General features: G+C 42.5%; 1 protein-coding gene across 5 annotated transcripts in view; it reads left to right on the top strand.

The window, feature by feature from the left end:
* The window catches only part of lmo3 (LIM domain only 3), a 42,404-nt gene extending 31,633 nt beyond the window's left edge, over window positions 1-10,771 (top strand). For all 5 annotated transcript variants that reach the window (XM_029462177.1, XM_029462174.1, XM_029462176.1 and 2 more), the window contains 2 exons: window positions 1,361-1,486; window positions 10,210-10,771. In XM_029462177.1, coding sequence (XP_029318037.1) covers window positions 1,361-1,486; window positions 10,210-10,315 — 232 coding nt within the window. In that variant the 3' untranslated portion in view covers window positions 10,316-10,771. The remainder of the gene's footprint in view (window positions 1-1,360; window positions 1,487-10,209) is intronic.
* Window positions 10,772-12,947: the final 2,176 nt, after the last annotated feature.

Below are 12,947 nucleotides of genomic sequence, written 5' to 3'. Positions count from 1 at the left end.
AATATCTATTTCATGTGAAGGCCTTCCGGCAATGCACATTTGTGCAGAAAAGAGAAAGGACAAAAGAGACCACAAATGTATCTAAATTTAGATTGCTCAAAGGAAAAGGCATAATTCTTTTAATTAAGTGAGCACTAATCCATCGAATTGGCCTTCTTTGTTTTCTTCCACCTACCATGTTACAAGAGATATCCTTCATTGTCTCAAGGTGTGTTGACAGTGGCTCTTAATTCTGTAGATATTCATGAGGGCACAATCTATCTGCTTCCTTTGCCTCTGGGAAACATACTTTCTGAAGGTTAATAAACAACCCTGCATTTCCCAAGCCCTGAGATCATTTATCAGATTGCGATCTCTTACAGACTCTGAGAGTGGCATGCCGTTTTATCATTTTAACAACGACGGCTAAAAGTGCCTCAAGAAGTCTGCCTAATAGGTTATTTTGTTATATGATTTCGTTATCAGATATTTTTTTCCCTTGCTAGTCTGGTCTAGGTCGCTGTGTAGTAACAGCCCTGAATCCCTAATGAATACTCACATTAATGTCCCCGGAGCAGGCAAAGAAATAATAGGGTCCTCCCTGGGCAGTAGTGCTAGCCATGTCCCATCTATTTCCATAGCACAAGCTGTGGCCCTGCTATTTTTTACTGTGCTACTGTTGCCCAGCTCTGTCCAACCTATTTATGTGCCTGATTCAGAGACCCTATCTGTGTCAGCAGCTCATGTTAGTGTGTTTACCACAATCTCTTGACAGCTGTCACTCCATTCTCAGAGGCACCGAGAAGCAGCGCAAGCAGTCGTTCGCTTGTAAATTCTGTTTGGTGTATTCACAGTTATAATGGTGGTGCAATGGTGGGACACAGTCAAGTTAACACATTTTGGACTCAAAATAACTTAACAAACACAGGACTGGTGTTCGTGTCCTGTATGAAACCAAACGTCAACACTGACTTATTTAGATTTTCCTCCGTTGCGTCGTCCGCCAAACCAATTATTTGTTTCGTTTCAATTTACAACGTTAACCACGTGTTTTTAAAACTGCGCCTGTAAGAAAATGTGTTCCCCTCGAAATGTAATTGAGGATAAAGTTTTGTTGTATGGGAATGTAAGTTTTCAAATGGCATACCATGTAATCAACGGTCAATGGGAAACCTGTACACTTTGGAGAAGATCCATAATACCAACACCTAAAAACAAATACATTTGAAAATAAAAAGTAGTAGGGGGAACAAAGACTGCCATTCCATGTGGCCAGTATGTCATTTTTCCTTGTGCTAAGCTAACCTACACCCCTCCCAGACTTACTGTTGTGTACTGAGGCGGACTTGCATCATATGTCTTCTTTGTGTGTGTGTCTCAGGTTGTTTGGTGTAACGGGGAACTGTGCAGCCTGCAGCAAGCTAATTCCAGCCTTCGAGATGGTCATGAGGGCCAAGGAGAACGTCTACCACCTGGACTGCTTCGCATGCCAGCTCTGCAATCAGAGGTGAGTGATTGGACCACACCACTGCTCCTTTCCCATCCCTGCACCTAGGCAGATGGCTGGTCAGGGAAGCAAGATTGCAGCGTAGTGAATCTCAAGTACTACTGAAAGTTGAAGAAAGATCCCACATCATAGATTTATCTCTCTAACCAGTGACCAAGAAGACACATCCGGGGCCTCAGGGACACCTGCTGGACCTAGCACAGTGATTATAATCCTGCACTACTACTGTACAGTGTCAGCCTGGAGCTACAGGTGCAGTTCATTCATTATGCTTCCCATCAGTCTTCATTACTGAGCCTCCTCCTGTAGACAGAATGTGGTCAGAGATTTTAGGACCACAGCAGCAAAGTAGAGGGAGCTGACATGGAGGTATTGAACTCAGTGCAAGAAAAACCCTTGTTTAATAAACTCCAGTGTCACCCTCACTGAATCTCTCTGGTATCCCTTAAAATGAGTTACAATTTATTGCAATCTAATACAACAAGACCGCAATACGTCCTATCTCTGTGATGCTAATAATATTCTGTATCTGAGTTCATACTTAGAGGTGAATTTTTAGAGTTGAATTTGAATACTGCTTTTGTCCACCCTCATTTACGTACATGACAGGAGTATTAGAAACAATAACACACCAGTTTCACAGTGTACACAATAACATGAGCTTTGTTTATTTAGTATCTTTCTCTTAAATGGTTATTTTGGAATGGCCAGTACCTTCACACTTACACTTCTCTCAAAGGAGAGTGTGGAAAGCCACTGTGAGAGCTGATTCTTAAAGTGCCCCAAGTTGCTAATACAACAACAAGACACAATCCCTCATGGCCTTACTACCCGCAAACATCCTGACAGTGGTGTTTGATGGACCATTCGAAAAGGCACTGCTGCCAATTTGAACATTGGTCTCTGTAGCGGTATCCAGTGTGTCCTTCAAATTAACTAGTACGTATGACACTTCATGACAACCATGTCTAAAGGCAACAATGTCTATACCATTCCACAACTCAAAGGCCAAAAGCCTGCCTTCATACTGGCTGCATCCCACTGCCTCCTAGTCTCCCTCCAAGAATCTGGAATATCTTTGCATGTACCTGTAGCCTTATTATGGAAAAACTGCACAAATGGAGATGACAGAGCCAATTTTGGGACATTCATGGATAATGCAAGTAGTTGTGCACATGAAAAATAACAGAATAGGTTGTATAACATAGAGCTAATCTCCTGACACGCTCTCGGAAAGGATGTTTCAGACGCTACTAGAAGACCCCACAAACTCTTTGTTGAAAACATGCTAAAGCCTGTAGCCCTGCACATCCTGGGCCCCAGAAAGTTTTCTTGACACATGTAAAACATTCCTTTGCATAGTTATGGGAATCTCAAAGGATCCACGTTCCCTTGTTACTATGATGGAACGCCGTTTGGGAACATTTTTGGAGCTAATGAACAAACCAGAATGTTATCAAAGGTTTTTTGAAGGTTACAAGAAACGCCATCAAACAGCAAACCTCTGGGAAACGTCCTGAAGGTTATGTTCTTGCCAGGTTCCTATGTTTCTCTCACCCCTTTACCCAAACTTGGCTTTTTTGCAGACACATTGACACAGGCACCTGCATGCAACCACACACACACACACACACACACACACACACACACACTAACACACAAACCAGACACATTGTGCATGCTAAAGGCAAAGGACCTGGTTACGCACAATTAGCACTCGGTTATTGTCTTGCCACTTCAGCCGGCTGCACCAGACAGCCTCTCCTAATGGAAGAAGTCAGCTAATCTTCATCAGCCGGGCCCAGGCAGGCCAACTCTGCTCTCCCACATTAAAACCCATTAAAGCGCGAGCAAATCTTTCTTTTTACATTAGGCCAGTTGATGAACTGTTGAATAAAATCGACGTCAGTGTGTTTCACATGGTCCACTGTGGCCTTGAAAGCACCGTTCAGATGCCCATCACAATTTCTCCAAGGCCCGGCCAAGATTTATGGTGTGGCACCAACTTTAATTGAAGCTGTTCCTCAGCTCAGCTTTTTGTTTTCCATTTTGTTTCTTTACATTGGTACCCCTGTCGGGGGGAGAAATACTTTCGATAGGATCGATCTGTTTGCCATGAGTTCATGAGTTCACATCCTAAAGAAAACATTATTTGGATGGGTATTTAAATTTTGAAATTAAGCTCTGATGCACAAATTATTACCCTCTGTCTGCAAACAGACTACAGTCTACAGCCTACTAGCAAGCTATTGTTCTGTGAGGAAGTGTTTTGGAGTTATATGCCACTGCAATATTTATCTCTGTAGTCATAAATCTAACATTTTGAATTAATTGATGTCTGTCTTTTAAGATTTGGGATTCAGAGCAGGTTTATTGCATTTTCAGTGATGACCACAACATTACTAAATTAATCAAGTCTGAGTGAGTTTTTTTTAACATTTACATCCAGATTAATAGAATGACCTTTTACAAATGTTCCCAGCCTCAGTCTGAGATCTATCAGGAGATCTCACTTAAGATTTCCCGAATAGTTTCTCAGCATCTTGTTGCCTGGAAATGGGCTTCTGGTCTTTGTCTGGCATACCGATCTGCTGCCTTGTTCATCTACACCAGCTCTGTCCCCTCTCGTTTTCCAGCCTCAAACAAACATGAAAGCCTCCATCGACCCCCCCCCCCCCCCCCCCCCCCCATGGGCCCTTCAATAAAGCAATCTAATCCATCTCACAAATGGCCAAGAGATTTCTCTGCAAAACATCATCAGAAAATGTGAAATCTGATAAACAGAGCAGGCGATCACAAGGTCAGCAGGGGTCACACATTGTAATTATCCCTCACTCCTGCAGGTCAGCCGCAGCCCATGTTGCCGTTTGAAGGTTGAATTGCTCCAATCAAGTATGAACATACAGCCGCCCCCGCCACACACAAACATACTCACTCATGCATTTATCCACGCCGTTGCTTTGTGGGTACATCCACCCTACTGTATCCCACAGAGCAAGGACGGGGAACTCGAAGCCAGTGATTATTCTGATTTCATCAGGGACTCACTGCAGGACTCTAATAGTCATTGCCATGCTCGGCTATTAAGGGCCTTGCTTAAGTTATAGGCCAGTTAGTGCAGGGCAGAGATAGAAAGACTGGCCCGTTAGCTGAGTGGACATGTCACTGCAATCATGACCTGCAACTGCTCCCCTCTTCTTTGTCATCATCACCACCAAATTGTCAGCAATCTCTTGCTTGCCATGAAAAAAGCATTGAGAGCTGAACCTGCTTCAGGAATAAGATAAATGGAAAAGCCTCACCAGTTATCTTACTTGTGTATCTGCCAGAGAGCAAAAGCGCCCCCCATCTCCCCCTTTCTTCACTCTGTGCATGACTTTGAAATGGTATCAAGCTGAGGGGAGTGAATAGCTCCTGTCCCTGGTCTATCAGTGAAAATATAGGATCCTACATTGGCTCTGATTGCTCATGTCTGCACCCAACGTGGCCTTACTCTGTTAAACTGGACATAAATCTGCAGTCGTGACCTTCCCACCAGCCAGACCTGTTATTTTTCCTACCTGAGCCGGGGAGAGGAAGCACCATCGTGGTCTTAGAGGCAAAGGGGGCTGGTTCTAAGAAGAGAGGAGGTGTTAGTGAGGGTGGGGGTGTTGGGAATAAGGACAGAGATATGAGACTCCATCCAGCAAGCAGTTAGCCACAGATCAGCCCTGGGGGACAGCTAATCGATGGGGCTGTCGTCCAGCCTCATCATCTAGCCAGTGCTGGCCCAATTTCCCCCTGATGAGCTGGAGGCCACAGTCTAGGGAGGCTGAAGGAAGGTTAGAGTAGAGGGGAGCAAAGGAGAGCAGGATGGGTGACAGTGCAGGGGAAGGTCAGTGCTGATAAGGGAGGATGCTCCATACTCGAGCTTTGGAAGGAGAGACTGACACCAATTGGGTTCAGCACAGCTAAGCTTAGCCACTGGTGCCTTGTATGTCATGAGTTAGACTTGTTAGACAGAAGCCTAATAGCCAATAAGGGACACAGTTGTCACTTTGTGTATGATTGGTGTGGAGAACTCAGAGCCTGTGCAGCCAGCCTACTAGAGAACACAATTTAACTGCGTAATCCTGCACAATTTAAAGGGAAAATGACACATTTTATACAAATAAATGTCAGTTTATATCTGCTCATGGAGATGATAAGATATTGTTTCAACCAATAACCAGTTCATACATTTTCAGCATTCTAACAATCCTAGCTGTGTACCATCAGAGACAACATCCTTCAAGGTCAGCATTTTTAGACTGAACTCGTCAAAATGGGTCGGCTAGTAAGTTCACGTCAGTCCCATTTAAGGGGCTGCCTATTCCAAAGGCTGTCTCTGGCTGACTGTGTTGCATTTCTGTGTTGGACTTTATACTCTGGCAGGGTAGGGTCATATTAAATTGGATAGTGAAACACAGCTATAATGATGGCTTCCACCATTTGTGGCCACAATGTTTGATTAACAATTGATTTGTTGGTGGTACAGTACAGAAACCTGACGCATGTGAGTGCTGAGCATTATAGAAGGAGACTGAATGAATAAAATGCCAGAGCGTTTTAAAACACAACAGCAGTGGATGTTTAGCACCAAAGATGGGAGACAAAAGAAATAAATAAATGTCAATCTCCTCCTTTCCATATGTGAAATTATGTTCTCTACATTACACTCCCCAAAGAAAAACTCATCTTCAGTGTGTCCTTGTGCTGCTGTCTGATTGCCCAACAGCAATCTGCCAGAGAAGATTTACAACATGCTGTTACAATTAAGCATCAGTGTCACAGGGCCAAGTGTTTCTGAACCTGTATGCATCTCAACAGTAATTAGATTTGGTGCAGTTGAGACTATTTTCTCTCTTTGACAATCTCCCTGTTTCTTCATTTGAGTTGAAGTGAACACTCTAGTTAACACAGGCCTCCGAGGCAAATTGCTGGCATCGCAATACATCTTTTAAGTGTGTGCCTGTGGAAGCCATTCTTTCTCTTCCTCCTACAACAAGAGGTCTCTAAAGACTCATTAGTCACAGTCACCTCTAAGTAAAGGAAGGAAGACAGAGGGAGAAAAGTGAAGGGAGTACAGGGAGAGAGGAAGACGGCACCAGCAGAAGCTGACTGAAGTTGGAAACCATGATATGATGGCACAACTATATAGATACTACCAGATGTGGTGTTAAGGGAGAGCTTTAATGAAGGTTGAGCTATAGCTAGCTCATATGGGCTGCTCACACAGAAACGTTGTGTGAGGTACATATGGGTGACAAAATAAAGGAAAAACCTGAACCTGAGTAAATGAATACAAAATAATCAAAGCTGATGCTTCCAAACAGAGTTCAGGGGCTCACTGAATGGTTTGATGAGTGTGAAAATGAAGTGAACCATATGTCATGGTCTTGACCCACCAGATCTCATCCTAATTCAACAGCAGTTTCAGATTTTCCGGCTGTGTTTTTCCTCATACAGGCACTATTTTAAAAATAATCCACGTCAAAATGGAAAAACATTATTAAAGTGCCTTCAAGGCCAGCCGGCAGGTCGGGCCACACACATATGCGGGTCTCGTCCAAAACCAGCGACGTTGACAGCCTCCGTAGAGCATTCTGTAGCTCATTGTGACGCATCTGTTTCTCAATATAGTGGAAGAGTAACTGTGTGTAAACATGTCAAAAGTCCTGTTTAGTAAGGTTAGAAGCATCACTATTGGCTTAAAACAGCATCCCACAGTCTTCATGAGCAGATGTAGTCTGGATTATTTATTTATTTCTCACTAGAATGATGTCGTTTCATGTACTTTTATAAAAATATAATATACATATACAGATACGAAGCAAGATTATAAGACCACAACAATTACTGGGTAAAGTTTGTCTGATGATTTGCTTACCTTTTTGTCTGAATATTTACAATTATTTCTTGTGGGGTTTTTTAACATTTGTGTTGATGTCAGTGTGGAACGGCTTTTGAACTGCCATGCTATTGAAAGTGTGCTAAAGTGTAATGTGGGTGATCAGCTCCTCAAATCAGGATGAATCAGATTGCAGATTTTATAGGCGAATACTGTTGAAGCTAATACAGTAAAGTCATTTCATTTATTATATCAGCAGTGAGCAACACAAATTGGCTAGTAATCCAATTTCTTACTGAAATTCCAGTAGCAGCAAACTAATATATCAGCAGTCTCTAATAGAGAGCTGTATAGAAGATCTGCCCTGGAATTGTTTTTAAAGAAAGTGGAAATACTAGGGCAACACAAGGTCCTTTATTAGACACGCCTGCGATAGGCACAGTGTAATATCCTCATCATAATTGGTGCACAGATGTCACATATGCTGTTGACATTTCACCGAGCAGAAACAATTTGGCCGTGTGAAATAAGTGGAGGGCAGGGATAAGAGCTGCGAGGAGGGGGAGGAGGAAGAGGATGACGGAGAGGGAGAGAGGCAGTACTGCTAGTGGGGAGAGGGTGTATAAGAAAATCTAAAAAAAAAAGGGAGATAAAGCTAAAGTGGGAGTGGGTCAGTAAAGACAGACACTAATAGATTCTGGGAGAGAATGTGTCATTTTAACAGGACATTTTTATTAGAGTGAATGACACCATTACATGAAACACACCTCTGCCTCTGGTTAATCACTTTGTCAAACAGCCCAGGTGAATGGATAATAGTCGTCTGTGTTTAGTTTGTTAATAAAGGTGTGAGAGCATCCTGGCATTAACCACAATCGATATGAAAGGAAACGACTGTATTGCAGGCTAAACTTTTCTTTCTCCTGACAAAAATAGCTAATCTTGAGTTGCTGTTTTATGGGATCATCTACAGTTCAGGGAAGAAAGCCACATGCTTCGAAATCCAATTTCATAATTCATCATTGTGTAGACAAAAAGCAACTGCTCCTCCAGTCTCCAGTCAAAGCCATCTCAGGGAAATAGTGTTCCTTTTGTCAGCTATTTTTCTTTTTTCATTTAGTTTTAGTCCTGTGTCAAATATCCTTGTCAGTTGTCATATGCAGTCAACCTCATCCTGATTTTCCAGTTTTAGTTGACTAAAAATCTGTGCGTTTTAGTCAAAGAAGTAATTATTTTAGTATCGCTTTGGTCAGTGAATGTTGACTTTGTTAGTCATTCAGATTATATTGAACATTTCAGTAAAAATATCACCTTTCTTTTTTTCAAACCATGTTGTTGTTCATTTTACTTAAGAAAGAAAGTTACTCCAAGTTCTCCAGACTGTGCTTGTGTGCAGCTGTGTCTAAACAGAATATTATTATATATATATTGTCTCCTCCTTTTTTAACACAATTTTTCTTTTTTTGGTACAGTTATTATTATTTTTAAATATATTTTACTCTCGTCTTTTTTTGTCAACGATATTGCGTGTTTATATCGTCACTGTAAGTGTTTAATGACGTCGGTGCCGTTTCATTTTCTTTATCAAACTCCAATATTTGGCTGTAATTCTGGCTACAGCCCTACTGCCACTTGTTTGTAGGCCGATTTATGTTTATGGCTGCCCTTGTTTTCTCTTATTAGTGTAAAAATATTTGTTTTGTGAAATCACATGCATTTCTATTTGTCAGCCATGACTGATAATATTCACCTTTTAAAAAAGCTCTAGCTGATTTTATGTGCAAAGGCTGCCTTTTATAGTCTCTTATGTATGTGGCCAGTGCATTATTGGGCGTAGCTTTAAAAGCACCTCCTGATAGGATGCTGCAAGGAGTTTTCTTGCACCAAGCTTCCAAGAAGGAGTCGACAAGGGCCCTTGATTCATTTCCTACAGTGCCAGGAATATTGACAGCATCATATCCCTAAAATCAGCTTGGAGTCACCTGGTGTACGTACTGTATAAGTGACTGACAGACTTTAATGCCCATGTCGTACATCACTGCAATGTTCATGAACTTAAACAACTACATCAGAGTATAACGCTTTATGTGATATTTTTTTCTAAATAAATGTCAGCTTTTCCTCTGAACACAACATTCTCACACTTTTTGGTATTTTGTGCCAACACCTACGGTGTATTTGAATCCTGCTAATTGGTCCCAAATGGATGTAACAAATCAGGCTCTCAATCTGCCCTGCAGCCCTGAATAAATGCTCTGAACAGCCCGATCTTGTCAGGTACCTGAGCTCCATGCGCTGTGTGCAGCTCCCAGCACTGAACTCTGCAGTCTTAACATCTAAGAAAGTCAAACGGATGCGAGGTTCACTGTCCCCATTCCCTTACCCCAGCTCCACCTCCCCCCTGGTAAACATTGGCATCGCTGCTTGCCGACCTTGTCTAACCTGTACATTGAGGGAGATAAGCAGCCCTCAGGACAATACAGGAAGAGTTACTGCTCTTACGCGTTCAACATAATCTCCACTTGGCACTGTGCTGAAAGGTCAAGCGTAACTGTGGCCCCCTCTGGCTGGAGCAGGACGGGCCACTGCCGAGGTCGGTGGGGGTTTGTGTAAAAGCTGCAGGTGAAAAGGAACCCCAGCTTGAAACAGAGATAATTCCACCAACGCCCCCCCACCTAGCCTGCATTTCCCCCCTTGTAATTGAGTTGACTGTTTCCTAGAGGAGAACCTTGCTTGCACACGGCAGCGTTGCAGCTGGCTAGGCCTGCTAGCCTACAGCTCAGTGCTAATGATGAGATTCTTGCTTTGATGCTTATGTAAACCCCTCCCTCCTCTGTCTCTTTGTGTGGTGCAGGTTTTGTGTGGGAGACAAGTTTTTCCTGAAGAACAACATGATCCTGTGCCAGACAGACTACGAGGAAGGGCTGATGAAGGAGGGCTACGCTCCCCAGGTCCGCTGACCCTCGTAGACCAACAAGAAGGAAGAGGAGAAGGAGGAAGAGGAGTGGGAGAAAGAGAGAGACTGAAGGAGAGCTTGCAATCACACAACAAAAAGCACTATTGCCTCCTGTCCAGCTCCTGTCCCCCACATGTACATAACTAAGCAAGCTTCCCTGAGAGGGGAGGGGACACACTCTGCTGTACAGAATAGCCATAGAGACGCCAATGTGGCAGGGAAAGGCCCTGGAAGCCTACAACAAACTACAAGTATGAAAAAAATAGTTTGGCCATTTCTTTGTTTGTGACGGATGCTGCCTCCTTTCTTCCTGGCCAACAAACACCGGCCTCAGAGCAACCAACAGCTGATCCCGGTTGTTGGAAAGCAAAAAAAAAAAAATGTTTTAACCCACCCAAAAGCAGTCTTGTGTCATCTTATCTGACAGACAACTTCTACTTGAATCTAAAATACACTGAGGTATTGTCAATCAATGTAACTTTGAGATAAAGACCTTTTTACTGTATGATATCAGATTTAAAACACAGTGAATGTAAACGGAAGAGCGGCAAAATTAACACGGATGACTAATTTGTTTCTTTGTGTGTGTGTGTGTGTGCGTGTGTGTGTGTGTGTGTGTGTGTGTGTGTGTGTGTGTGTGTGTGTGTGTGAGAGCATGTTGGGAATGTATCTGTCATGCAGTCTTGGGAGGCTCAGTCTGGTCCATATAGTCCCGTCAAAACTCCAAATTCCAGATTCCAAAATTGATCACAAGAGTATTTACATGCTTCCAAATCACACAGCTGCATTGGCTCCGTGACATAAAATCAGAGTTATAATAATCAGTGTTTCTCTGGATGGATGGAATCTCCCACACAATCCCTACATAAATATATTTGAGACCACTATGTCACTAAAAGACAGTTAACCCTTGAAGACGAGTGTCACATAGTGTCACAAACATGCGACTGCATCTGAATATCAATGAAAAGAACTTTCCTGGTCAAAGTAAGAAGCATTTGAGGACACTAAACCTTTTTATTTTTAACAAAAATTGCTTTCAGCTCTTCTGAGCTTTTTAGCCTCTTGCCTGCTCAGCATCAAACGGCAATCAAAGTTCGCAACTAGTTGGTGAAGTGGAGCATTTAGCAACTAAAGAGCCAGATATTTTTCTCAGCAGTTGGTGGAGACCAAAACAGAGCAAAAAGCTGAGTGAACATTAGATTTCCATTCATTGCATGGACACAAACACCTAACTTACCAATTAGATCAACGGCAGTACCGTTCTTTGCCACCTAAACCATGCCCGTAGTTGCCAGTAGCGCCTCACAAGACACTGTTTGGTCCGATCCACTGTGGTTCTGACACAAACGCATTACTTGAACTAGACAAGATGGATTTTTGCCTGATCTCGTTATCCCGCAATTCTCGCTTGCTCTCGTGATGCCGCGAGACACGTTTAGACAACACCTTTTAGAAAGGAATACAGCATTTTCAGATGCTTTCAGCTTGTTCTTCTGCCCTCAAGTGGTCAAAAAAACAATTGAAGCTGCTTTAAACCTTATGGACCAGACTTAATGCCTGTAGACAAACACGTGGTTGTGCGAGACTATCTTTAATGGGGTGAACAAAATTACGGTTCCATTCCTGAAATGCATTCCGCCAGAGCTACTTTTAGCCGTATTTGGGCAGCCTGGCTCTGTTCTGAAAGAAGGCTGTCTATTTTTTGCTGGAGACAGTATTTCTATTTATCGAAACTGGTCAAATGGAAATGTGGGAATATGCTTGTGGAGGCAGGTTGTTGTAGCGTTTGTAGGGGTGTAGGGATTGGTCGGGGATGGTGGGGGTTGGTTACTTTTTGTACACTATTTATTTGATAAGCATTCAGTGCGTCACCTGTTGTCCAAAATTTAGCATTGTTTGACATGCTGATACTTGAATCCAATCGATGATTTCTCAATCACTGTTTGGCTTATGTTGAGGGTGGCTGCGTGATTTTCGACACAGCTTTGGGTTCAGTTAACTGCACTCTGCAGCAGGTCAGACACCATCAGATCTGGTCATCTCAGTAACGGTGGCTCCCTGCTGCAGAGGAGTTACTTCCAATATTAAATATCAGCATCTGAACGAGTGCAAACAGCGCTCGGCAACATTTCTAGCTGGGAAAAAAAAACATTCTTTAATTTGTAAATTGTGGGTGTACATAAAAGAAATATTAATTTTTGCTTGCTATTGTACAATGATTTCTTTTTATGTGTCATCCAGCATGAGATGTTTATTTTTAGGACAACGCTTGTAAATACTGTAATTGTAATAATTTTAAGCACAAATGTAATACAGTTTTATTGTGTTACCAGTGAGTGTGGTGTCTTTTTTCTTTCATTGTTATTTTAATAGTTGGCAGGCTTAGGCTCAGATTTATTTCTGAAGAAAGTTTAGACTTTCATTATATATTCATTTGGAAGTCACTGTGTTTGCTGAAACAGCTAAGGTTAAGTATCTAGCTCAAGGGCACAGCATTAGATGCAAACCAGCCACCAGAAAGAGCCTGTTCCCTGTCCATTACCCTAACCAGCAGAGCATGTTGCAGCCTATGATATATGATTGATCTAAAGAGCAGTCATTTTCTCAGTTTGTTGTGTCTGCTGCTTGTAAAA

Source organism: Cottoperca gobio, chromosome 23 (genome assembly GCF_900634415.1).
Source record: "Cottoperca gobio chromosome 23, fCotGob3.1, whole genome shotgun sequence".
Classification (NCBI taxonomy): domain Eukaryota; kingdom Metazoa; phylum Chordata; class Actinopteri; order Perciformes; family Bovichtidae; genus Cottoperca; species Cottoperca gobio.
Note: the sequence above shows the minus strand (reverse complement) of the source record. Positions and strands in the feature narration are given on the sequence as shown.